Raw genomic sequence first — 27,863 nt, forward strand, 5'->3', positions numbered from 1 at the left:
ATTACGTGCGAATGCTACCGGTGTTTGTTATGAATCGTGAATGTAGTGCTGAAATCGTAGCATGTAGCGTATTTACATGAATGTCAATGTAGCAGAACATACCGAATTTGTCAAAGTTGATTGTAAGTATGAATGAATGTCATTTCCAATGAAGAAGCCAGTTTTATTATTTGACAACTCGTTATCGAAGGTGTTAATCAAAAATTCTACTTTGATATAGCCTATTCTGTTTATCTGGTTCTCTTGATTTTTTGGAAGCTTTCTGTTAGGGTTGATGCATATCATAGGGATCTTCCTTGTTTGGGTCACATAACAATGCGAATATCAGAATACATGTGTTTGAAGATGTGCCGGGACCGTTTACCCACTGTACCCCTCGAGAATTACGTCGAGAATCGACAGATTTTAATGTTTTACTTAATGTAAAAGTGGTTCCAGCGTTAGGAAATCACAAACAATGGGGTAAAACTTCGGTATGGTCCCAACACGTCGAAAATAACGGTACTTTGCTTCACAATAACACATTTCCTAGAGCTAAAATCGGTAAATATGCGATAACGCCCGGACTCCTTTCACTCATTTATTTCCTTAATTTTACCACTTGTACTTAACAATTTTGCCTTGCGCAACATTCTTTAAGGTGAAGTCATGCAAATATGCGATATCGCCCGGACACCTTTCACTCATTTATTTCCTTAATTTTACCACTGGTACTTACCAATTTTGCCTTGCGGAACATTCTTTCAAATTTACAGGAGAAAGTACTTACTGAAATGAGTTTCCTTTGCATTCTGGACGTTCTTGGAGGTATTTTCTTTCACGGAAAGTAAAAACTTTGTAGTTTATTGCTGCCGAACAAGAATTAATCACTTTTTACGTAAGAAATTGGCATTGCCTGCCACATTATGCCGTTGTTTCCATTGTGTGTGTGCAGATGGCGAGAGCGTTCAAAGTCACGCGATCTCTGCAGTGTTTCCAAACGTGCCTTCTTTTTACGAAAATTTCTATTTTTAACTATGTTTGTCGCGCTTTCTTTTTTCGATGAATTTTGGGGTGAAATGAGTGGTAATGGAACCTAACCTAACCTTGTGTGAATGGTTTGTGGAGCTATCCGTGGATGGTTTTTGGGGCTAACGTCAATGGTTTGTGGGGCTACCTGTGGATGGTTTTTGGGGCTAACGTGCATTGTTTGTGGAGGTAAACGTGAAAAAAAATCTAAATAGTACGTAATTTTTCATCATGAAGGTTTGAAACACTGCTTGCGCACTGAAAATCGACAAAACACAAGCTGGCACGTCATGACGTGCAATGATCCATTACGAGTGCACGCCATATTGTCTATTACAGAAGCGGAACAAGTAAGACAAATAATCATTTGTAATATGAAAAGTTGACAGTACCTATTTTATGGAAAAAGGGGTAAATATACGATAATGCCCGGACACCTTTCACTCATTTATTTCCTTAATTTTACCACTGGTACTTACCAATTTTGCCTTGCGGAACATTCTGAACATTCTTTAAGGTGAAGTTATGCCTTTTTCCATAAAATACTGTCAACTTTTCATATTACGATTGCTTATTTGTCTTACTTGTTCCGCTTCTGTAATAGACAATATGGCGTGCACTCGTAATGGATCATCGCGCGTCATGACGCGCCAGCTTGTTTTTTTGTCGATTTTCAGTGCGCAAGCAGTGTTTCAAACCTTCATGACCGAAAATTACGTACTATTTCGATTATTTTTTTCATGTTTATCTCCACAACCATGCATATATTTCACTTTCTCCAGGGGACACAGAGGGTCAAGGGTACAGATGTGCCTGCACCAGAAATCGTCGCCGTCGCTGCTGGGACAAGTACCAAATAGGAAGCTCGGTAAATGTTTACAAAAACCCATTTCTTCATTTTTACAGAAGAAACTAGTTACGGAAATTAGTTCCTCTAGCATTGTTGGAACATCTGGAAGGTGTTTTCTGTCATGTGGGAATGTTTCATAGCGGAAATTCATTATTTTTGTTGAAAATTAATTCTCCGACACACAATAGCCTTTGGCGCCTATACCTTCGTGATCATGGCATGTCATGATTGTGTTTTGTCGATGTTCATTGGGTATGCAGTGTTTCCAACCTTCTGTGTTTCCAACCAAAAATACAAAGATAGTTAAATTCCGTTGAACCATTCACGATAGCCCCCAAGTAACATTACATAAGGTTAGGTTAGGCAAACATAGTTAAATGAATTTTAACTATGTTTGCCTATCCTAACTAAACCTAACTAGTTACACTAATTTTAACTATGTTTGCCTAACCTAAAGTTACGTAATGTGTCTTGGGGCTATCATCAATGGTTCAACGCATTTTAACTATGTTTGTATTTTTTTCGGTTAAGAAGGTTGGAAACACTGCATACCCAATGAATATCGACAAAACACAAGCACGACGTGCGATGATCTACGAAGGTGTACTTGCCATATTGTGTCTTACAGAAGCGCAAAAATGAAAGAAGCACTCGTAATGTGCAAAATTGAAATTAGATAAAAAAAAACATGAATACACCTTAAAGAATGTTTCGCGAAGCAGATATGTAAGTACGAATGTTAAATGTGATGAAACAAAGAAGTTACACGTGTTTGGGAATAGTAAACTTTTACCGGAAGCTCTACTTTTGATGTTGCAAACTTGTATATATATCTTAACGGACAAAAATAATCCAAAGCAATAATAAGTGAAAATTGAAAGGAATATTTTTATGCATTTTTTGTACTTATTACAAAACTTTTGGTTTTCTGTGTGTATTTTCAGTGAGGCTATTTAACCCTAGAGAGCTATGGTGGAAAATCGTGAAAGCTAAGGCGTAGTCATTTTGACGACCATACTCTTTTGTTTTATTTTGCAATTGAAATTGTCTAATAACAAATAAAACAGTTTTGGCACAATTTTACGTTCATAGTTACATTAAAAACAGCAATTTGTTTAGTATTCTCCACATATTGCTTTGGAACAATGGCTCCGAAATTTTTTTTGTCATCCTCCTCTCCTGTCATGGTTATCACAGGTTATTCAGAAGTTTGATAGATGAATGCTGTGCCATGAGTTGTCTAAAGCAGAGAAACCACATTTTTTGGTTTAGTTTTGCATAACAGTTGAATTTTTCCTTGTTGAAACAAAACAAATGTAGCAAATTTGCTTACGTTCAAGCTAACACTTCGTCAGAACAACTACGCAGATAAAATAATATCAAATAATTTTTCAACCTAGACAGTATCACTAATTACAGATTGGTCATTCTGGTCAAGTACAAAATCCTTAATAAATGTAGACAATATGGTGGTTTCAATATATATATTGTACTAAACTGAACAGGATTGGATCAACAGTTCCAAATAATTTGAAAATGATCCCATTAGAGTACTGCATTTGAGCACTTTCGCTCGCTCAAACTCATTCAGATCTCCAACACTCGAGAGTTTACAATGGAATATCATTTTTAATGTGACAATAATTCTATGTATAATGTGTGTCCTTGCAATTTCAACCCACAATCGTCTATTTCATTTTTATATAGCTATCACCAGGGCTCGACAAATCCCAGTTGCCATGGCGACTAGAAATTTCAGCCTGGCGACTGATCTTTTGCTGTAATATTGCCATTTTTCAAGTTTGCATGTACGAAATTCTGAAAACTCCAAGTTAAAATTGCAGTACAGCGTAAGTTAGCAAATGATTTATTTTTTTTATCAACGTTGTGAACATTTCATAGAATAAATAACAATTTCTTACTCTTTGTCCCCCAACCCCTCCCATTTCCCGCTTTCTCACATGATTTAGCAATGTTTTGAATACAGTGATGCTCAGCTTCTTATAGATTGATTGATTTGCTTTCTTTTTTGCCACTTTTGACTTATTTGTGAAGATGGGGATGAGTGATGATATGATCAATGAACACTCACAAACATCCATGCTCAGGCCGGGATTCAAACCTGGGACCCCTGGCATTGTAGCGCGATGTGCTAACCACTCTGCCACTAGGGCCGGCTCACCTTCTTATAGTATGCACAATTGCTATAGTGGAACCACAAGCAAAAAAGCCTGCGCAGAAGCACATCGCGCCGGCTTGTGTGGGAAAGGGTAGGGGGAAGCAACATTCACGCTGGCTCACGTCAGCGTTGCCAGGCCTATTGACTTCTCGGGAGAATTCCTTAATAAACTATTGCTATGGAACCTCCAACGGCCAGCTTAAAAACACGTTTCCTGCTCATCTTACTTGAACATGGAGGGGAGATGTTGAGTGGAACTCCCCTCAGCCGTGAAAAGTGCTGTTTGTACTGTAAAATTATGTCAAACGCTACTGAATTGTGCTAGGACATTATTTTATTACTTTTACTACATTACTATTTTAGTTATTTTACGTCGCTTTTGTGCCTCTACGGGTAAGTACGACAATATGGATGAATGCAAAACTGATGAAATGGATGATGTGACACAAACACAGTGAACGTCCTTGCCTTACGAGGTAGAAACACTGACTTCGTAGCGTGGGCAAATTATGTTATACATGTATGTGTTTGTGGGTGTGTGGGTGTATTTCTAGCAGATGGGAAGGATGGGTGGCACCCTAGCATAAGCGTTGCTATCTTGAATTATTGAGGAAGACATGCTGTCTAATTCACCAAATATATTTCACATACGTAATGCATTTTCTCATTATGGTGCAGGATGCGTGCCCACCCCTATCGATAGCTGTACAGTACACTGAACACCAGCAGAAGGCAAATTGATTTGTTATTGTTAGCATTCGACTTGAAAGATTGTGGAAAATCGCCGACAACGAAAGGCGGCACGTTAGCTTCATCTGTGAACAAAACTTTCTACCATTTCCTGTCATAAAAATTCCTCGCGATAATAGAGGTATCGCAAACCCCTTGTGTCGGTGCTGAGAAAGGGCAAATTTGAGGGTGTTTTCCACGCACCCTCTAACCGGAAAATGCGGAAGAGATGAAAGATGTTGGTTGGTTCCCTCGGGTGGTTTATTTTCTTTTGTTTGAAACATGTCCACTCCTGAAATGGATATCTTCGGTATATTTTTGCCAAACACAGGGTGCTGGGTTTAGCTCCATTGTTAAAAAAGTATCTGTGATGTTTACACCGTAAACAATGCGTGCCACTCCCCTTGCCCCTCCCCCCCAGTGCGTACGACTATGCCGCCCCTCCACCCCCAAGAATGTCGTTCATCCGCTACTATTAGATCATTGGATTTTGTAGCAGTTCTTCTGGTTTCCCAAGGAACAATCTCCCGAATTTTTCAAATCTGACCTGGCAACACTGCCCCGAACACCGATGACGGCAGGGAAGTTGTGCAAACGCTTTGGACGGAAGCTTTTTTTTTCCTTGTGGTTGAGCTATAGTAGGTGGTTTCTTGGCACCTAGCTTTGAAGAAGATTTTTCGAGCACTGGCTATCACAGTATTGTTAAGATAGATTGAAGTACACTTTAACATGGCCATAATGACTATGTTTACTTAAGTTTCAATTTCACTGCGTCTTTCATAATCCATATTTGAGGGTCCACTACCACAGACTAATTAAGGTTATACGTTTACTATTGGGCTTTGAACGTATACTGCTTGTTTTACCTGTTCGAGCATTGTTTGCTTGAGTGAAGAAGCTCTAAATTCGATACTCTATCTAGCGTCACCCATGTGAACTATTTGACAACCTCTCACTGCAGCACTCAATATCCCATCGTAGATTGAATCTGAGAAACCTTGGTTACAAATCAGGAACTTAACATCTAGCCACAAATTATGTATTCCAGGAACTTATGGTAATCTTAACCTTGTGTACCCAAACTAGGAAGGGGAGACTTTTGCATGGTTTATGAAGGTTGTTTCATGAACGCTTTCTGTTGTTTTTAGTTCACAGAGATGTGTTGTTATAAAGTAATGTGTGTGGTTTTATGGGGGGGGTTATCGATTTTCTTGGTTATTTGTGGGGACCAAATTCCTTTTGGTTTATTACGATTTCATCATGCTCTGAATGCAAGTTTTACACGGTTCGATTTCAATTTATGTCTGTTGACACATACTGCGGAGTTTTAGCGATTACTTAAGATTTTGTTCAATATATGCTTTCGTGGTTAGGTTAGGCAGATCAGGTTTGGTTCTCTTAGCATTAAAAAAAAGTCCCTAAATGCATTCTACTAAGGTCCCAATTTACTTCTACATTGATTCGTACTAGTCTACGGTACTTACTGTCACTTATCATTGGAGAATACATTGTCATGGAAAGTGCACGTGTGTAGGGTAATTTTTAAGTTGTTTTTTCGAAATCCAAACAGTACTCATTACTTTAAGGAAGGTTCAATTTTCGTGTGACAATGATTTTCAAAATTCTACAACAATTAGTCGTTTTGCTAAGAGAATTTTAAAAGAAATCATAAAACAATCGGAACCGTTACCTTTTTTGCTATATGAGTGTGCATACAACTGTTTTCTTTTTTTACAAATAAAGAGGGTGAAAGTATTAAAACGTGTGTGTGCTACTTGACACATATCACCCTGCATTAAGAAGAATTCAATTCTTGAGGTGGGGGAGGGGCTATAGTCGATCCAATGACCCCGAACTTATGAAAAGTGCTTTCCATATTGTTCGTTATTTTAGTCCTGTGCCACAAAGGTAAATTTTGTTTAATTTTTGATTTAAATCATTTTTCCAATTGTGGACACTTCTTGCTGTTGATAATTTTAAACTCTGATTCCTGTTACAGCATCCAAGTTTCACCAAGAACCATGAATGCCACAGACTTGGGAAAGGTCATCTTAAATAATGCTTCCCTTTTCAGCATTAGTACAGAAACAGGAAACAGCCTAGAACAGGCCATAAGGGATCTTGAGGAGGCACGAAGGAAATATCTTCATAAATCTGTACTCTTGGAAACTATTCAGCAGGTCTCTGCAAGCCGGGATCCATCCCATAAACAGGTAAGCAGGTTGTTATTTCCATATAGACCAGTTAAATGCACCATGAATACACCCTATCTTTATCATTGAAAATGTACCACAAAGGGATGAATTTTATTAAAATAACAAGAAAACAAATGGTGCTGTATATGGTACAACAGGGCACTGGCACACAGGGGATGATTTTTCGGGAGGTGCTGCAATTGTAAAGGTGGATAGTACATAGCTTCAAGGCGTTGAGCATGCACAACAAATATTTTGTATATTTGGAGCTTTTCGCTGTTAAATTTTACTCTTAAGACATGAATGGTTATTTTAAGGGGGGGTTACAATTACACCTTTTACTTTCAGAGTTCTTAACGGATTTTCATTTGAAAATTTTTATTTTCTCAAAATTCAGAGAGTCACATCTCGCTACGATGCCAGGGGTTCCAGTTTTGAATCCTGGCCTGGGCATTAATGTTTGTGAGTGTCCATTGATCAATCATCCTCATCTTCGCAAATTAGCCAAAAGTGGCACAAAAGGTGAAGTAAAATAAAGCAAATGAATCAATCAAAATTTGGGAGGGGCTGCAGCCCCATCAGCTCCACTCTTGCCTGCGCCAGTGCAACATGGTAAAGATTAGCTTAAAAAAGATAATTGAGTACAAGATGGAAAATATAACACTGGAAAACTTTAAAATGCCATATCCCACATTTATGGCCAACATTTCAGGCAGCCTTTTTATTACAGGAAATCCAATTCAACAGAACACCAGAATTTACCCATTCTATGTATTAAACATAATGAAATAGTCAGAAACGGTGGAGACTTTGATTTCGCTATGCCATTCATGCAATTCCTGTCCGTCCTTCGAAGAATATCATGAATAAATAATTATAGATGTTTTCTGTGTACATGAGTATGTTTGTAAATACAATTATGCCTGTATGTGTGTATATTTGTTTATATATGAGTATTTACATGTGTATAGTTATAAATGCCTAAGTCTGTATATAGATATATATCTTGTTAATATCATTTTTGGATTTATGTTCTCTAGAATACTTGTTCTGGTGTTCTTTATGAAACGATTGTTGTAGTTTTGCTCTCCTTCTTCTCCTTTTGTTTTGTATTGTTGGAATTATAATTTTTTAATTGTTTAATATATATATATATATATATATATATATACATATATATATATATATATAAGCCTATTGTAATTTGAGTGAAAGCTCTGTTATAGGTGAAATAAATAAATAAATAAACACCCCCTTATGCCCTCGAGCATAATATTTTACAAAAGCATACAGGACAAGAACTGAAACAAATAAATGCTGCTCTCTTATAATTTAGGTAAACTTCATTTATACTCTCCCCTCATTTTAGCAGGAATTTACTTCTATTTGTAATTGCGCTACTAGATACTTACATGAGCATGTTAATCTAGTTATGTTTTCAGTTCTCTTAGCATAATAGTTATGCTCGAACATTCCTAAATGGCTCTGGGGCTCACCCAGCCTCAAATCAACAGGTACCCGGTGGTTTGATTTGATTTAGTTTTATTTTACTTCGCGTTTTGTGCCTCTTGGCTAATTTGCGAAGATGGTGATGATTGATGAAATGATGAAATTCATGAATGGACATTCACAAACCACCAAGCCCGACCAGGATTCGAACCCGGGACCCTTGGCATCGCAGCGCGATGTGCTAACCACTCGGCCACAGGGTCGGGCAGGTACCCGGTGGTAAAGGCAGCCAGAGTGTGGTGCTGTTCACTTCACCTCCAAAATGGCAGAGATCGAGAATGTGCGGGCCCTATACTACCTCCACATCCCCTAAATGTGCCTTCATGGCACAGTGTTTTATGCACAGGGAACTTCACATTCTTATGGTGTTACTATTTTTACATATTTAGTAGGTTAGGATTGTCTTAATATATCTGCACTTTGATGAACTAAGTTCTCAAAAATTAGTACTTTCTGTGATTTTCAATTGCAGAAATTGGTTTAACCAAACATCAACTTTAGTGTCACACTCCTTTATGTTATTGGGGCCACCTTGATACTGTAGTGGTAACATTGTTGTCTTGTAATCAAGGAGTCCCAGGTTCGATACCCAATGGAGGCACTTAGTGGCTTGGATCCCACTTTTAATTGGATGTCCAGTCCCGATTAGCCTTTCTGTGCATAAAGTAGGCTTAAAACAAAAACTGAAACTAACACATAATTATTCTCTAGAAGAATATGTGAAATTTGCAGGTGTAACTGTGCTGACCACACAACCCTGTAACTGGTTGGATGATCGTCCTCTGCTGTGGCTGGGAGGTGGTAGGTAGGACTTGGCCCTTAAGGGCTGTTGCACCATGGTTTATTGTTGTTGTTGTTGTTATTAGTATTATTATTAACAGATTCTATTGCAGTAACACTGACTTCAAAGATAAAGATGAAACAGTGGAAGCGAAACAAGGGCTGACTCGATTGGTGGAGCAATGGTATGGCATTCAAGAGATCCAGTTTAGAGTCCTGGTCAAGCCTGAAATTTTTTGTTTGTTTCTTCATTATATAATTATTATGGATGTAATTTAAATTCCTTTAAAAGTCATGAATTTGATTTCGTGAACTGAGTGTCAACCGTGTACCATATAGTAATTTTTTGACAGTATGATTATTATGGCTGAGCTGATGTATTGGTATCGGCATGTATTGGTTGGAATTTATTTACTGATACCAGCAGATACTTTTCCGGCATTTTGGTCTTTCAAGGAGTTCTCAAAAATGCCACAAGACACTTTCAGTTCTAATTATCCTGCGAAGTATGCAAAATTCTAACTTTTTATCTTGCACCAGTTTTGCTTGAAAAACTGTATTTTGTTATTACGTAACACACATTTAAATATTCTCATGTAATTCTTAAATAATTTAATGCAAAATTCTTGGTAAATTGTTGCATACCTAGGTATAATTGGAGAAGAATACCTACACACTAATAATAACCTGTGGCGTGCGAAACCTAGACTGCCAGTCTCACTCTCACCAGAGATGGGTGATTCCAACCAGTGACATGTGGTCAGCACAACGAACCCGCAGTCGTTGTAGAATTCCGGGACTGGGTTATGCTGTTCATTTCTTCATGATGGTGGGTAGCCACCGGTCTCGCACACAGGCCGAAATCTCAGGAGAAAAGTTTTTACGCAGAAGACTCAAACCTGCACACATCCCTTATCTGGAGCCTAAAGCTTGCCCTTAGACTGCACGACCATGAGGTGGGACACTTATCAGCTCAGCCCTAATAATTATTGTTTACTACTCCCACTGAAAGCTTTGTCATGTGTTGTAAATTCACTCTGCACTCTGATTTGTCCCTTGACACAAATGTTTGTTTCCTTGTTTTATCAATTTATTATATTCATTATTGGAAATAATTATCACTTGCTCTTCTCTCCACTCTCACAGATTTGCCAAACATTGAAAGATGCTGTTGTTTCTGCACACATAGTGAATTCATTGGATGCTACCCGGGGCACCAGCAAAGCAGGAGCACCAGCTGTGTTGGGATTGTCAGTTGAAGATGCCAAGGAATTTGGAACTCAGTTGTCGGAAGTGGATAAGGATGAAGTGCGAAGATTGTGTGAAGACAAGATGAAAGATCAATTGATGTACATTATGAAAGCGAATAATGTTGAAGTGGCAGGTAAGTGAGCAAAATCATGCGTTGCTGTATTTGTTTTCTCATCCTTTTTCACACCAGGTTTGAATCCCATCCTGGGTGTTCTTTGTGAGCGTTCCTTCATCAGTTTCATCTAATTATCTGGATGTAAAGGGCAACGTTTTGGTAAGTTACCAAAAAGCCAGCCTCACTTTCACGTGGTGCACCCAGTAACTACTCCTTGCAAGCCTTGATAATCCTTTCTGGAGTTATGTTGTCTTGTGTTTGTCCTTGTGTGTACTGAGTGCCAGTTTACAGCCTCAGCTTTTTAGTTAGGTAAGGTGTTAAATTAGTTCTTGTTAAGTAATGTGAATTACAGTGAAACCCCAATTTTTCATTTTCCCGCAGCAGAATGTCCTCAATTTTGTTTTACTTAAGGGGCTTATCACCGTATTCCATGATGCACTTATTTGCCATACATAAAAATCAATCAAGCAAGTCAGTTAATTATCACTCATCCTCATGATCACGATTAGACAAAAGAGGCAGAAATGCAATGTAAAGTAACAGAAATACAAATTCTTCCTTGTATCCACAGTCAAAGAAAATTAAATCTCAAAGCGAAGTTACCTCTGAACAAAGTTTTAAAGCTAAGACATTGAACAAACTTGTATACTTCATGTTGGTTATGTGGTCGAGCATGTTAAGTGTAGACTTCCATTATCACCACAGATCTAAAGTTAATGTGTTCAGCTTCCTGGCTTCGAGACCCAGCCTCGGTATGGGTGTTCTTACATCCCTTCATCAATTTCAATCTAATCATCACTCATTCTTATCGTGATCGGTCAAATGTAGCTGAAAAGCTCCGCTAAATTGCAAAGGCACATTCAATTACACTGTAATTTTCACAATAACTATACAATTCCTGGCTCAAAACTGGTGTGCTTTTGTAGAGTCCAAATGTACAGAGAGTTGTGTAAAAAGCTAAATTTTCATTACATCCTCAGCAATTAATATTAATTTTATATCTCAGCCTGCATATTATCAATCATAATTTACAAATTGCACATAGCATTTCATTTTCAATTAAAATGTCTCTTGACCACTGAAACACCTTTTTAACTGAAAACTTCCGATATTCAGCTAGATTTGTATGTCATAGTTGTATATGAAACTTATATTCTGACATTTGTAACTATTCAGCATAGCCTAATTGTAATGGCTGCAATGTTCAATGTTATCAGCAGGAAACCGATTTACATGTAAGTACATATAATACTAAAATCAATGTTATTTTGTATTCCCAAATTGTGGTGTGTAAGCTCAAAAAGTGATATTTTTATTTTCCATATTTTACATGTATTAGCTATTGGTACAAATTTGACATATTTTGGTTATTTTTACATATAATTTCTATATTTTTAAACAATTTTCGACATACTCTACATGATCAGAAGTATCCGAACACCCACCTGAAAATAAAGTACAGGTTTGGGCTGCTGTCCATTGGGAACACTGGCAGTCAATGCAGTGTTTGCCCACCCTTAGCCTTGATGAGAGCCTCTTTCAAGGCATACTTTCAATCATGTGGTGGAAGGTTTCCTGGGGAATTGCAGACAATTACTCGCGGAGCCCCAAAATGAGAAGAGGTATGGATGTGGCTCGGTGTGGTGTAGCACAAAGTCGGCATTCCAAAACATCCCAGAGATGTTCTACGACATTCAAATCAGGACTCTGCACAGGCCAGTCTATTAGTGGGATGTTGTTGTCGTCAAACCACTCCCCCACAAGTCCTGTAGTATAGATGGGTGTTCGGTCATGTTGAAAGACAGAATGGTCATCAAGCAACTGGTCTTCGACAGTAGGCAACATGAAAGCTGTTAAAATGTCAACGTAATCTTGTGCCGTGACATTGCCACGTAAAGCAACAAGGGTGCCAAGCCCCGTCCAGGAGAAACATGACCACACTGTAATCCCCACCCCCGAATTTCACTTTCGGCACTATACAGGCTGGTAGATGTCATTCACCAGGCATTTGCCACACCTACACCCTGCCATCGGATCGCTACATTGTGTACCGTGATTCATCACTCCACACAGAGATTTTCCACTGTTCTATGGTCCAGTTTCAACGCTCCTTGCACCACGCGAGGTGGCATTTGGCATTTTCCTGTGTGATGTTTGGTTTATGGGCAGATGCTTGGCCATGGTAACCAAGTTGCCAAGCAGTCATGGTGCTTGGAGTAGATCCTGATGCAGTTCGGAATTCCTGTGTGATGGTGGCGATGGATCATTGACGATTACGCTACGACCCTCCTCAACACTCAACGGTTTCTGGAGGTCAACATGGGAGGTCGGCCTGCACTCTTTTGGGTTATACATGTCCCGTCACATTCCCACTTCACTATAACAATTGGAAACAGTGAACCTAGGGATGTTTAGGAGGGTAAAATCTCGTGCACAGACTTCTTACACAAGTGGCACTCAACCACCTGAACACGTTGAAAATCCGTGAATTCCTCAGACGGTCCCATACTGCTGTCTCGCGCTGTCTGCAGACTAGTGAGATCGCTGACCATGTGTTCCATGTGATAGATAGCAGTACTGTGTCACTCTCTATGATAAACACACTTTTCGCAGTGTGACCGGATACTTTTGATCACATAGAATATATTCCACATTAATACTGTTACATTTTCTTGTCGTAAATATCAAAGGTTTTCTGTTTATCTGTTCATTTTGTACTCTCTATACTTTAATTCTTGACAATAGACAATGTAGCTGTTATTCTTGTCAATAATAGAGAATACAAGCTCAATGTTTCACAATGAAATCCATTGCAAATTTTAAATATACTCCCATCACTACATGCAATATCGAATACAGTTTCAGTCAAAACAAATCTGTTCCTTAGGGACAACAGGGGGAGATTATCACAACTTAAAAGGAAGTTTGGTAATCCATTGTTTAGGTAACAACTAAAGCATGTTTTGGTAACAGAAAGTAAAGCATATTTTGTATTTGCATTTTGTCTAATGCATTTTATTAGCTAGGTGAGCCACTTGCTTGATGAAAATTGGTATTTGTAGCAATTGTAAGTCCATACTTAATTTCATATTTTGAAGAAAGTAGCTAAGTATATATTTATATATCTAGCACTTTTTGGTACTTATTCATGTCTTACCTGGATATCAGTATCATCAGGAATCGAAGACTTGATTCACATCTACGCTCAAGCAATGCTCAGGTCACTGTCCTTTCACGTTCAAGGGGTATTCACACTAGCAGTCAAGCTTCGCCCCAGTCAAGGTACGATCAACGTCAGTCTGGTTTCTTGACAGAGTATACAGATCAGATTTTTTGGTATAGAGAGCCTGCCGATTATGCTAAATACAATGTTTGAGATTTTCAACGACGGACTTGGCTTGACTAGCGTTAGAAGAAAATAAACAATAAGAAAAATGATTGTGAAAGGAGAGATTTGGTTTATTTACTTCACTTTTCTGCCAGTTTTGGCTAATTGCAAAGATGAGAGATGAGTGATGATATGATGAAATAGATGACATCACAAAGAACATCCATGGCTAGGCCTGGATTCGAACCTGGGGTAACTGCCATCGTAGCATGCTGTAATAACCACTCGGTCGCAGATGTTGGCTATTGTAATTATAATACTGTTTACTGATGTTAATCTTTTGGTTTGAAAGCGGCAAACTTTTATTTGCAGCTACGGTGTGTAAAACTTCAGATACCAACAATGGTAAACATTACTTTGTCGGTCTAGTTTTGGCATGAATATTTTCGGGCTTATTTTTTCATATGGACATTGTTCACCATTCCTTTATTCAAAAGTTTCCGATGCAGCTCATGATAATTATACATCACTTTGTAAACCTAGTTCCAAGGACCAAATTGTTATGCACATCATGTGGAGTGTCCCCTCCTTCGGTTTAAAAAATGGAGAGGAGGGATAATTTTGTATAGTTTTCCGTAAAATATGAACAAGTTCGTTGTTAATCTTGATTAGGAGATACATGTCAAGAATGAATAGCAGTATGTTCACCATCTCCTACCACTTCACATGCAATAAATGACAACGTGGTTGTCCGGGAAAGTATGACCCTCAATAGGTTAGCTTTTTGATTTAAGGATTTTAATTGATGCAAGAAGCTTGTCTCTCATTCAAATGTTTAACATTGTTAACAATAGATGTCAGAGGCTTTCAGTTTTGTTTTTATGCTTACTCTCGAACAAAGAGAGAGAGTGACGGTCAGTCAGTTCCCCAGACATTATGGCCGAGTGTGTGCGGTGATTTCATTCCGTCCATCGCGTTGCATTGCAGTAAGTTTGTACATACATTTAATCTTTTGTTTTAGTCAATACAGCTTTGTTTATTGTCATTGAGTGTCATTTTACAACCATCCACGTCGAATCGCCTTATGGAATACAATATTATCATCCACTCCAGGGGCATGGGTTTGTGATAAAGTGACACGCAGTAAGTGCTATCATTTTCTTCGGCATGCATCATACAAATTAGGCAGACCCAGCCCGGTCCAACAGGCAAGCACATTTACGTACATGAGGGCCACACACAAACCACTTAAAGCTAAATATGCTGACCAAGGCAGTAATTTATTTTATTAAAAAACATAAACTAACGTAACGTTTCAACCTTCTAGCAAGGTCTTCTTCAGACTCTGTATCAAGTACAAAAGTCTTTTGTACTTTTGTACTTGATACAGAGTCTGAAGAAGACCTTGCTAGAAGGTTGAAACGTTACGTTAGTTTATGTTTTTTAATAAAATAAATTACTGCCTTGGTCAGCATATTTAGTTTTTCATAATCATGGAAACAAGGCTTAATGGAGTTACACTTAAAGCTGAATAAAATGTCGTAACAACTAGTACTACTAATGGATCATATTTATGGTTAGTTTTTCATTGGCTGTAATTGTAATTTGGTTGTTTGTCAAGTTTTTCCCTTCTTAAATTTGTTTTTCTCGGGTTCATGAAAGTGCATATTTTGACTGCGATTCTACAAACATTATTGAGAAGAAAATAATTTGAGATTTTTTAGTTTATTCCCCCTTCAATTAATTTTATCTATACTCGCTTTCCTCTGTGTTTCAATAGGTTTTGACTTTTGGCCATTCATTTTCAAAGCACCAAAGTTTGCTACGCGTCCTTTGCAACAGGCTGAAGGCTGCTACTGGACCGTAGGTTGAGCGTTTTACATGTTCACATCAGCGATCAAGCTTCGGTCCAGTCAGGCTCCACTCCACTCACGCTCAAGTCAAATATTCTTTCCAGTTGATCGAGACTGGACTCTGAGTGGAGCGTGATCAGAGTGAATCTTGACCAGACTACTAGGTGTGAATGTTTCTATTTAAAAATCATTCAACAATATTTGACCAGACCGTGACCTGAGCATTCCTCGAGCATAGATGTGAATCAGGCCTAAGAGTATTGGCTCCAGGTTATTTCTTCAGCAGTAATAATTGCATCCATTGTTATAATTATATGAGCTTCATAAAATATAACTCTCACTGCATATTATCAAACATACTAGGGTGAATCAAATATAAACGGGAATTTATTTTTCATAGTTTATTGAAACAAAATACAAATACAAAACAAAGTAATTACTTTTCTACATAGCTCCCTTGATCTGAAATGCACTTTTGCCAGCGGATAGGGAGTTTGGCAATCCCTTTGTCCCAGAAAGTTCTCGGTCGTGTGTGCAGCCAGTTGCACACGAACTCTTCCACTTCTGCATCATCCTGAAAACGCTTACCTCCGAGTGCTTCTTTCAGGGGTCCAAGCAAGTGATAATCACAAGGGGATAAGTCTGGACTGTATGGAGGATGTTCAAGTGGTGTCCAATGAATTTCATCCAGTTTGTCACGTGTTGCACCAGCTGTGTGAGGTCTTGCGTTGTCATGAACAGCAGAACACTTCTGATGGGTGTACCACGTCGTTTGGTCCGATAAGCAGCCTTAACACTTTCCAGGAGTTGACAATAGTAAACAGCATTTACTGTTCTTCTTTCATGAAGATAATCAATAAAAATTACACCTGAAATCCCAAAAAATTGTGGCAAGAATCTTCCCAGCTGATGCGTGGCTTTTGGCCGACTGGCCCAGCCTCTTCTTTTTTCCGCCACTCCTTGCTGGCCTGTTTTGACTCTGGTGTGTAGTGGTGGACCCAAGTTTCATCACAGGTGACAAGACGGTGCAAAAATTCATCCCCTTCTCTCTCATAACGAAAAAGGATCCTTTGAGAGATTTCCACTCGAACCTTTTTCTGCTCCTCAGTGAGGAGGCATGGGACCCACCTCGAAGCGATTTTTCTGTAGCCCAAGTTCTCATGAATGATCGTGTGAGCACTACCATAACTTATGCCCACTGCAGATGAAATTTCACTGACGGTCACCTTCAATCAAGTCCTGAACAGCCTGAATGTTTTCTTGAGTGATGCTTTTCCTTTGCTGCCGTTCATGTCTTTCATTTTCCACAGTTTCCCGTCCTCCCAAAAACATGTTGTGCCATTCATACACATGTGTCTTCGAAAGGGTGGACTCACCAAACTGTGCTCGAAGTCTGGTCAAAATTTCACTTGGTTTTACCCGTCCGTTTGTAAGAAATTTGATAATGATGCGTTGCGCAATGGACGGGTGTACCTCCTGCTTACTCATCGTGCTACTGCCTGATGTTAAAAGTTGACAAGGACTCCAGGGAAGGAACAGACTCCAGATACACCCACTATCATCACCTCAAGGCCACAGGACTCCACCACACTTTCCCTGCAAGTAAGAAATAAATTCACGTTTATATTTGATTCACCCACGTAATTTACAAATTGCAGAAATATTCTGCAACACATGTTCTTAAATTCGTTGAGTATTTGAGCTATGATCATCATTGACAATGATAATATTTCGTTTTCATTTAAAATGTCTCTTGGCCATTTTAAAGAAATTTTTAACTGAAATCTTCCAATATTGAATTCTGTTTCAGCGGGGAATTGTGACTTTTCTAAACTATCAGAACTAGCATGCACGAGAAGAGAAGAAATGTGCACAGATGCAAAGATCGTTCAGATGCGGTGCCAGAATATTCTTGAACTAAAAATGTGCAGAGATACAATGGCCAGACGGAATGAGATTCTTGAGGAGCTGATAAATATGCGTCTGGATTTTGTAGCTGAAGTGTGCAAGATTAACACTGACTGGGTTAATCTTAAATGTAATTTACTACTTTGTAAAATAAGGTAAGTGGTGTTTTATTTTCTTTACAAGTACTTATCAAAGGGTGGAGACACATAGTGGGTCGGATTCCACTTTAAACTGTAGGCCTAGTTCCGATTAGTCTTTTTGTGCATAAAGTTGATTTAAAAACAAACATTATCTCCCTTGTAAGTAGTTGTTTCAGTTATTAGTTCAGTTGTAGTTATTTTGCACAATAGATCATAAATAATACACAGTCTGTACCAAATTGAGTATGCACAAAAAAAAATTGAAAAATATGTCTGCATTATGTTTGTTGGCTTCCCCTATGGTGTAGTGGTAACGTCATTGCCTTGTAATCAGGGGCTCCAAGGTTCGATACCCTGTGGAGGCACAAGTGGTTTGGATCCCACTCTAAATTATAGGTCCAATCCCGATTAATCTTCCTTGTGCATAAGTTGGACTTACAACCAAAACTCAAGCATTATGTTTGTTTGTTTGAAAAATAAACTGATGCTTAGTTTCAATATTATTTTGTGAAACATAAGTCGTGTGTGTTAACTTTTTTTTTAAGCATAATTGTGCAGCACAGACTGAGCGTAGACAAACAAAATCTATCATTAATTGCCAAAATAATGTCGCTCATTTGATCATTTTTCATCTAATTCGGTATGATATCTACCCATTTACTCATAGCGGAAGAGAAAATTAAAGTTATTATCTGATCATCAATTTAATATATCACTATTTTGTTGGTTTTATGTTGCAAAATTCATCACAATTCAGCTTTATTTTTCATAGCGTTTGTCTCCTGTCTTCTCCTGGACCATTGTTTTTCTGACACTCTTCACCTGTGGTAACTTGTTGTTTCGGGATCCTTTGTACAAATTGAATGATCACAGATTCATGAGGCATGGAGTGGTGGAAGGTAGAAGTTTTAAAGAAACAAAAAGTTGGGAGATACCAGTTAACACTGTAGCTGCCACATACGCTACACCAGAACAAGCATTTCTTTTTATTAACTCTGCAGTGTTTGAGCGGATCACGTGCTACTGCAGTTTGGCAATTCTCTTGATGACCTTGAGTCCCAGTGTACGTTCCTGGAAGCATGTTCGTGCAGCCGTTATTTAAAGTATATAAGTATATATACAAGTACGTTTTTCTAAAATCTGCTATAAATGTAAGCAGTGCATGTGTCGAGACCACCAAAAACATGTTTGTGATTTCTTTGGGAAAGAAAATATCAAAATTAAGATTCTAAGATATGTATTTTTGTTTGGTTTCATCACATCCAAGTGTAATTAATCCACTGGTGGTAGGACTCTGTGCATATGAGACAATAAAAAATCAAATTACTCATCACAAGATGGGGAGGTCTAATTAGTATGTAGTAATGCCAACATACGCAAGTGTAATGCTAAAGGGGTAGAAGGGGCAAAAAGGATGTACAGACACAAGAAATGACAGAATAAACCTTGAAGCATTAACATCATTGAAATTTTATACTTTGACTTTCTAAATGGTAATATTTCTTTTCCAAACTTAAAATGATTTCAAAGGCCTCCCCGGTGGCATAGTGGTAGCGCTATAGCCTTGTAATCAAGAGGTCCCGGGCTTGATACCCTGTGGAGGCACATAGTGGTTCAGATCCCAGTCCTGATTAGCTTATCTGTGCATAAAGTAGACTTAAAACAACAATTCAATCAATTATGTATATTACAAGAAACAGAAGGAAAATCAACGGTGGGTCCAGGTAACTGCACTGGAGTGCAATTGACCACCAAGAGCCGGTCTCCTTGGCAGAGTGGTTAGTACAGCACACTACAATGCCAGATCTCTCGGGTTCAAATCCCAGCCTGGGCATGGGTGTTATTTGTGAGTGTGTCTTCATCATTCATCCTCATCTTCACAATTAGCCAAAAGTGGCAGAAATGCTAAGTAAAAATAAACCAAATCGATCAATTCAACCACCAATAGTCCTTGCCATAGGTTCAACGCTAGCTGCCCCTTGTTATTACTCATGTACTATCAACACTGTGCCTCTGCACAACCAGTATGCGGCACATCAACACACGCCCCCGTTTTATGCAACACACACACACTTGTGATATAGTGTCAACAAAACACTTAACCCTGGTGCCAAAGGTTATAGTAGTAGTGTTGTTCAATGACACCCCAAAAATACTATCAACGGTGTCCTGTCCTTGTTCAGGCATCAGTGGCAATATCGGCTCTGCATTTGAAAGAACATGTTGCTGCAAGAACCAAGTAGGTGTAGCTATTGACTATGGTGTAAACAGACATGTTGGTCTTACAATAGGAGGGGGTCAAAGAAAAAGAAAATTTTGAATCACTCTTGGTGAAAATTGTTTTGTTTTTTCTAATTGATAAGCACCCGGTCATTGTTTTGAGAAGCAATAATTATATTTTTTTCATTTTTAATATTATTTTTATAATCAACGAAATCTTGTCCACTCGACACAGCCATCTTGATCACATGTTACTCAAAGTCACTGATATTTTTGATCGATGAGCACACACTCTCAAGTAAATGATCTGTCTGCTCAAGGAGCAAAAATCTTGCTCAGCGAGCATCGCTCAGATACTCGATGCGCTACTTGTTGCATAGTCCTAGTGGTAGCAATGAACTATGTAGGGTATTACTTACGTGAAATTTAGAAATTTCTTATCATATTTCCACGTTGCAATTATATAGGGTATGGATGGCCCTGTGGAAACAATACATAGGCATCTGAGGGCATTGTCAACGTTTGCAAATGGGAGGCAATCTGCAAAGATTCCACCAGTGCCCTCTGGTGGTCAGGTTTGTGCCACATTGAAATGAAAACGTCTGCATGCATGCGTTGGCAATACTAGAAATTTTTCTGTATGCCCTCTGTCAGCTGATTTCTCTATACCATGCCTGTGAGGGGACAGAGACTTGTTGTTGTGTAACCGTAGCAATGGTGTCATCAACGTGGGAGAGAAATCGGTTGCTCAATACAATAAGTGATGACAACGATGTTGACATGTTGCCTTGGTCTGAAAGAAATCTTAAGACTTCAAGACAATTGAGAACCTGAGGAAAACAATGTTCTACAGATTGTCCCAACACGAAGGTGACAAATGTTGCCTAATTATGGCTGTGACCACAGTAGGTAATAGTGGAAGAGTATCGCAGGTTGATAGATTCCATGCCAAAGCATATCCAAGTTTTCACCTTCACATATACCTGAATGCGTTTTGTCATGATCAAATGGCATGAGCAACGTACATGTGGTAATTTTTGGTGTCCTTAACCCTTCGATGCATTTCAGGGGTCTCAGAGACCCTCAGAACATTTTGTTACTCCATTCCTCCGACTGATCATTTCTGATTTCCCTGTTTTTTCTTGACTTTTAAGATTACTAACTACGCTAACATTGCACAAAAACTTGACTCCCTACTTATATAATTCCTCTCGTTATATCCGATTTTCCCATATCATTGTGTTTTTTTTTACATATCAGGGGTCTGCGAGACCCTTATGGATAATGTGTTGTCAGTTTTTGTGTGATGTAGAATTGCACGCAGCACGCGTGGAACTTGTTTTATTACTAATACACCAGAGACACACAATGCACCATAATGCCCAAATCGATACTAACAATTCCAAGAAAAAGCCCGAAATAATTCTAACAGAATAAAACCAAGGAAGGTGTTGACCTTATGGATCAGCATGTTGGAAGGTACACAGCAAAGTGCAAAACTAAAAGGTGGCCACTTTTCTTGTGCTGTAATATGGCTGATATTGCAGCTCTCAATGTGTATATATAATGTACATAAAACAGCAAACCAAGTATAGGGATTCTAGCAGGAGAAGAATTTTCCTGAAAGATCTTGCTTTGGAACTCTTTAGACCGTATATGATGGAGAGAGTGAATATTTCTCAAATCAAGAAACCTGTCTTACATGCCCTTAGAATTTTCAACGTCATGCCTCTGAAAGAGATACAAGAGATCTGTGAAAACCAAGAAGAGATGCCTACATATGCCTTCACAGACTGTCTCGCAAATCATCAATGACTTGTTATACGTGTAACAAGAATATCTGCAAAGAGCACAGTAAGTTGTTGTGCATCAACTGTAATGAGTGATTGAAAAACTTTTTTATGCTGATTTCAATAAGTAAAGTACCAAATATTTGTTATCTTGCAAGTGTGGTTTTATTTTTATTTTACTTTCCAACAATTATAGTAAACAGTAACAAGAATATATTCAAGGTACACAGTCAGTTGTTGTGCATAAACTGCCGTCAGTGCCTGAAGATATTTTGTATGTTGACTAGTGATATATGAAGTACAAAATGTTTGTCATGTTATATGTGTGAATACTCATATTATTTCTTTATTGTTAAATTCTACTGCATTTTACTGTAAATTATAGTAAAAGTAAAAGGAATCGTAATCATTTACTTCCAAAAAAATATATCAGTCAGTATATCCACAAAGTTTCATTTGTGATGTTACTTGCTCATTTCCTATTATTTTTTAATAGGGGTCTCGGAAACCCCTCATATGTAATAATGTAGTAAATACCTTGTATGCACCAGAGGGTTAATTTTTTTGCCGACACAGTATGGTACAAAGCTACCTAATTCCTTACGAAAAGTTGTATACCGTGTGTTTGTGTTTTTTGATGTTTTATTCACTACCACAAGTACTACAAATAACAAATATTCTGGTATATATCGCAATGCACACCGGAGCTGCTTTTGCATAAAACGTCCGAGCAGCCACACTGTTCACGAGCTCTCGCCTGACTGGCGCAACGTTCTTACTGGCATGCGTATAAAGAAAACAAATGCATGTTGCTATGCACGCTAGGTGCCGTGTTCTTGATGACATTTCAAAGTTACAATAAACACATGATTATCATACATTCTCCCCCCTCTTGGTCGTACAATAGACCAAAATAATATTATACTGTACTTCTCTGTGACGTGATTACACTTAAACACCTTATAACTGCAAATTGTTATATTGACACTAAACTGCCGTAAACACTAAACTATTGTTCAAAATCATCTTCGATGGAAAGTGGTACAAACTTGACGACTGGTCTCCTGTATACACCTCCTTTAATCTTGACGTCGACGACTCGAATAAGTCCATCCTTACCAGGATATACTGCTTCAATGATGCCGAGATTCCAAACAAGGGGAGGAAGTCTTTCATCCTTCAGTATCACAACGGTACATGCTTGAATCTTCTGTAGATGAGTCCACTTGGATCTCTGTTGTCCAATAAGGTGGTGTGGTTCTTTCGGCATTTTCTACATGAGCTTGATTTACATACGCTTGAAAAATGTCCTGTCTTTAAACAATTAGTACATATATTGTTGTCTCGCAAACATTGATATTTCTGCACTTGATTTGCATTAATGAAGTCTTTACATTTGTAAATGGCATGTGGCAGTTTACAAAATGGACACGTTGGAGACAACGTAGTGACGTATGTTCTTGTGAATTTGTCTTGCTTTGCATTAACATACGATTTTTTGCCTGCTTGTTTGTTATCATAAGTTGAATTGACCGTATTTTTGATGGATTCTAATGCTTGACATCTTTTTTCTAAAAATGACAAAATGTCCTTCAAAGTGGGAAACGAAGATTCTGTGCATTGTAATTCCCATGCCTTTCTTGTTGTAACGTCTACTTGTGAAACGAAATGTTGTGTAAGAATCATGTCTTCTAACGATGCGTCTGTTTGTATCGCTCGAAGTGCATTTAGATTACTCGTTGCTGTGTTGACTAATTCCCTGAGTTCTGTTGCATTTTCTTTATGTACGAGTTTAATGTGAAGGATTTCATCAATATACGAAGCTGCAATCAACATTTTGTTTGAATATCTTTCAAATAATAGCTCCCATGCAACCTTGTAATTTGCTTCGCTGATCTGAAGATTTTCAATGAGACGCTTCCCCCTTGAGTGAAGTGCGCAGATACTGAAAGTTCTGTATTTGCGGAATGTCTTTGTTGTCGTGAATGAGCGAACGAAACGTGTCTTCATACGCCAGCCAATGCTTATAATCCCCCTCAAATGTAGGTAAATGCACGGTTGGAAGTTTCAAGTGTGAACTCGAAGCCGACGTTACATTGTTTTGCAGCTTTGCTGTGTTATCAAGTTCGTGATCTTTAATGATTGTTCTCATTGTTGACTTAAGCGAAAACTACAGCTGTTCTATTTCTGCCCATACCTCTTCCTGACAAGAATCAGTAGACAAGATGTCTATCTGTTGCTGCACGTCTTGAATCTTTTCCCATATTGTTTCTAAGTGCTGTAAACGGGTGCATATTTCCTCTACGTTACCATGTTCAATGTCGAAGGCACATATAAATGTTTGCATTCTTGTCATCTGTCCCTTTTGAGTTCCCCTTTGCTTTACTAACGTTTGTAATTCTTCCATTGTTGTGCGTGTTTATTACGGGATACAAGGAAAACAAGGAATTGAAATTGACGTAAAAAGAGCCAGACATAAACAATAAGCATGCAACTGACCTGCTTGTTGCCAAGTCGCTGAAGTGTTTTCTGCGGTGCTCTACGATGCTGTGTGAAGCGATGCTTTCCGGGTGTCGCTTGTGGTCGATGCGGCAACGCTGCTGGATGAAACTGCGTAATCACTGAAGGCTGCTGAATGATCGTTGCACAATCAACTTGTACGTACGCGTGATAATGTTTGTGCACTGATTCATATCACTATGCGGCTCGACGGAGGACCATATGTTTGTGTTTTTGATGTTTTATTCACTACCACGAGTACTACAAATAACAAATATTCTGGTATATATCGCAATGCACACCGGAGCTGCTTTTGCATAAAATGTCCGAGCAGCCACACTGCTCGCGAGCTCTCGCCTGACTGGCGCAATGTTCTTACTGGCGTGCGTATAAAGAAAACAAATGCATGTTGCTATGCGCGCTAAGCGCCGTGTTCTTGATGACATTTCAAAGTTACAATAAACACATGATTATCATACACCGTGGTTGCGAATTTGGTTGTTTTCGGATCAATTTCATTAACTGAGTATGCAGCATCTGGGATGGAGATGGTAGTGCATCACTGCTTTGTTTGGGCAGCTGTAGTTTAATTTTCTCTCATCTAGTGGTGCATTTTTCTTGATTTGCAACATTGCAGGCTGGTGGTTGGGTTGTCTGCTACATTGTGTTGCTTGGTGGGACATGGTTTATGTTCCTTGGGTGGGAGAACCAGATTTTTTCTTCTTGTGATGTGGGGATTTTTAAAGAATGGGGTGTCACGTCACACCAAGCAACACAATGCAGCAGACAATCCAATTGGTCATACAGAATAATTTTATTTTCACATTTTCTTTTTCTTTTACAGGAAATGTGAATTGCAATTACAAAATGAAACCTATTCAAAAGATGGTGTAGATGCAATGAAGATATTATGGAAAGAAATGAATCAACAAAGTAAAGCTATAAAACATGAGTGCTCAAAGATAAGGCACCAGTTGGAAGTATATGAGAAGCTTTATGACGAAGGCTTTGGTGATCTTTTACAGGAGTGCGTAAAGATACAGCGAGAGATTAATGCAACCAAGTACACTATGGATAGCTACTGTCATAATAATACGTGCTAGAGCAACAAATGGACAATAAGAAATGTTCTCAAAAATAGCATGATATGAATGTATTCTGTGTAAACCATTTCTATTTTTATAATGCATGTCAAAGTAATCACACCAACAAGGTTTTGTATTTTATATTTGTAAGTGTAAATTGTTCCTTTCAACTTGTTGCATAATGGTACTCACATCAATAAGGTTTTGTATTTTTATATTTGTAAATGTGAATTGTTCCTTTCAACTTGTTGCATAATGTTCAAGAAAGTTGAATGATTGCTCTTATGTGCTTAAACATAACATTTGTAATCTTTAAAAAATTAGAAAAAGAAAATAAATGGTTTTTCATGCACATGCTTGGATTGATTTTTTACCCGTATCGGACAGTCGTCTTATACACCTTCAGTTGCTGCAGGGAATTGACCCTCCACTGTGCCGTGCCTGCAATGTTGTTGTAAGAGTTTGTCACATTCTGGAAGAATATGCCGATTTTTTTTCCTCAGACAGCATTTTAGCCTTCTGAGTGGTTTTTTACTCATGTTGAGACTGACAGTGTTTTTTTTTTTGTTTTTTTTAGAAAATCTGGCCTTTTTCACTGCTTCTGAGTCTGTTTTTAGACTATTTGTACCATTTTTAATGTGTTTTGCAAGGCCTTTTACAACTTGCACTTTTAGCCTTTCTCAAGGGACTCTGTACACCCCCTTTTTCTAAATTTAAGGTAAGGGTTTTAGATAAGGGGATATTTTCTCCTATACTTCGAAGGGCGCAAAATGGCCAAACATGCTGACACACCCATAGTCATGGAAGCAATAATTGAGACATTGAACGAGAGAAGGAGCCAAGCCATGTGCGGTTTGATCCATTTCAAGCCATGATGCTGCTGTTAGCGAAAATATCAATGTAACATGAAAAAATGTTGGCATTCAACCTTAAAACTCAATTTTCATAGGTTTGTGGCTTGGCCCCTTCTCTCATTCAACGCCTCAATTCAGGAGCTGGAACTTGGAGGCAATATTTCAACAAGGTTAAGACAGATCTGTGCATACACAGATGATGTAATTACGTAAAAACTAAGCAATCAATGGTTGACTCACTTGTGAAACTAGAGCAACAGGCAATGAAATATGGATTAATAGTGACTGAAAATAATACAAAATACCATATATCTCTGAATGCAAGATGACCCCCCATTTTTCAACAAAGGATTACAAAAAAACTGTTTTCAAAACTGCACCCTGCACCCTGTTACGAAGTTCGATGTTGAACCATGTTATTCAACACTATGATCCATTATATATGGGTATTATCGTAAAATAGTCAAGAAGATAGTGTATATGTACCACCTTTGTATAGTATGGTATATCACACTTTACTACGAAGTTTAAAAGTGGAATCTACATCATCTCACAACAATTGATTAAAAAAAGAATGTTCCCCAAAACACTCACTACGTGCTGTCACACAACAATTCTCAAAGTGCATGCGAACGTTCAAGGCTAAAGCGAAAGGCCTGGCAGAGGGTAGAGTTAGAGATTAATGGAAGCTCGCGGTTCTGTTCAGTAATGAAAAGAAAAACTCCACATCATATGCTGCGAAAGCAAGATAACCCCATACTTCTGGGCACGAAATTGCTGCAAAAAACATCGTCTTGGATTCAGAAATATGCTCTATATGAGATTTACAAGAACAAAAAGCAAATAGAGCAGGTCCAGTCATTTAAATATCCTGGGTGAATTACTATTGAAACAATTTAATTGAAGAAGGATTGCAGCTGGAAACAGAGCATACTATAAAAGTAAGAAGATATTCCATTCCAAATCAGTTTCCAGGAAAACAAAATTGAAACTACCAATCCATAATAAGACCTGTAGTTACATATGGCTGTGAAACCTAGGTGCTCAAAGAAGATGTAATTCGAAAACTGATTATACAGGGTGGCTCAATAAGTCACGTAACACCCCCAGTACAAGGCCACTGCAACGCGCAACATGGAAATGGTGATGACCAATAGTTATCAGGCCAAGGGGGAACCACATTGACGACACCCACACGGTCGCCTGCCATCTTGAATTCAACTTCAGAATTTTAAATGGGAAGGGGGTCGTGCGACATATCAAAATGGACTAGAATTTCACGAGAAATGCAATGGTAAAGGTTTTTTCGACGTATCTTTAACCAGTAAAAAGTTATGACTGAATTCTTGTACCATTTTGCTCCTTTTCGAGGTGTTAGAAAAATGCCTTAAAATTTGTTTAGTGCTTCAGTAATGCATCGAGATTAGAGACCTGCACAAGACCCGGAAAAAACCCGTCTGCAAGGAGGCGCGCCTACAATAATATGCAACACGCACGTCAAGCCCAGGTGTTCGAAATCGCGCAAGCGAGCTTCACGTCACAGTTGTGCACAGGCATCGATGCCTGCCAG

General features: G+C 38.4%; 1 protein-coding gene across 1 annotated transcript; it reads left to right on the top strand.

The window, feature by feature from the left end:
* On the top strand, window positions 1–25,785 carry LOC145984445 (uncharacterized). The gene is made up of 5 exons (XM_083118136.1): window positions 1–122; window positions 6,766–6,979; window positions 10,397–10,634; window positions 17,608–17,860; window positions 25,199–25,785. The coding sequence occupies exons 2-5, from the start codon at window positions 6,788–6,790 to the stop codon at window positions 25,455–25,457; spliced, it is 942 nt and encodes a 313-aa protein (XP_082974262.1). The 5' UTR covers window positions 1–122; window positions 6,766–6,787; the 3' UTR covers window positions 25,458–25,785.
* The last annotated feature ends 2,078 nt before the right edge of the window (window positions 25,786–27,863 follow it).

Source organism: Lepisma saccharinum, chromosome 1 (assembly GCF_977018435.1).
Source record: "Lepisma saccharinum chromosome 1, izLepSacc3.1, whole genome shotgun sequence".
Lineage (NCBI taxonomy): Eukaryota > Metazoa > Arthropoda > Insecta > Zygentoma > Lepismatidae > Lepisma > Lepisma saccharinum.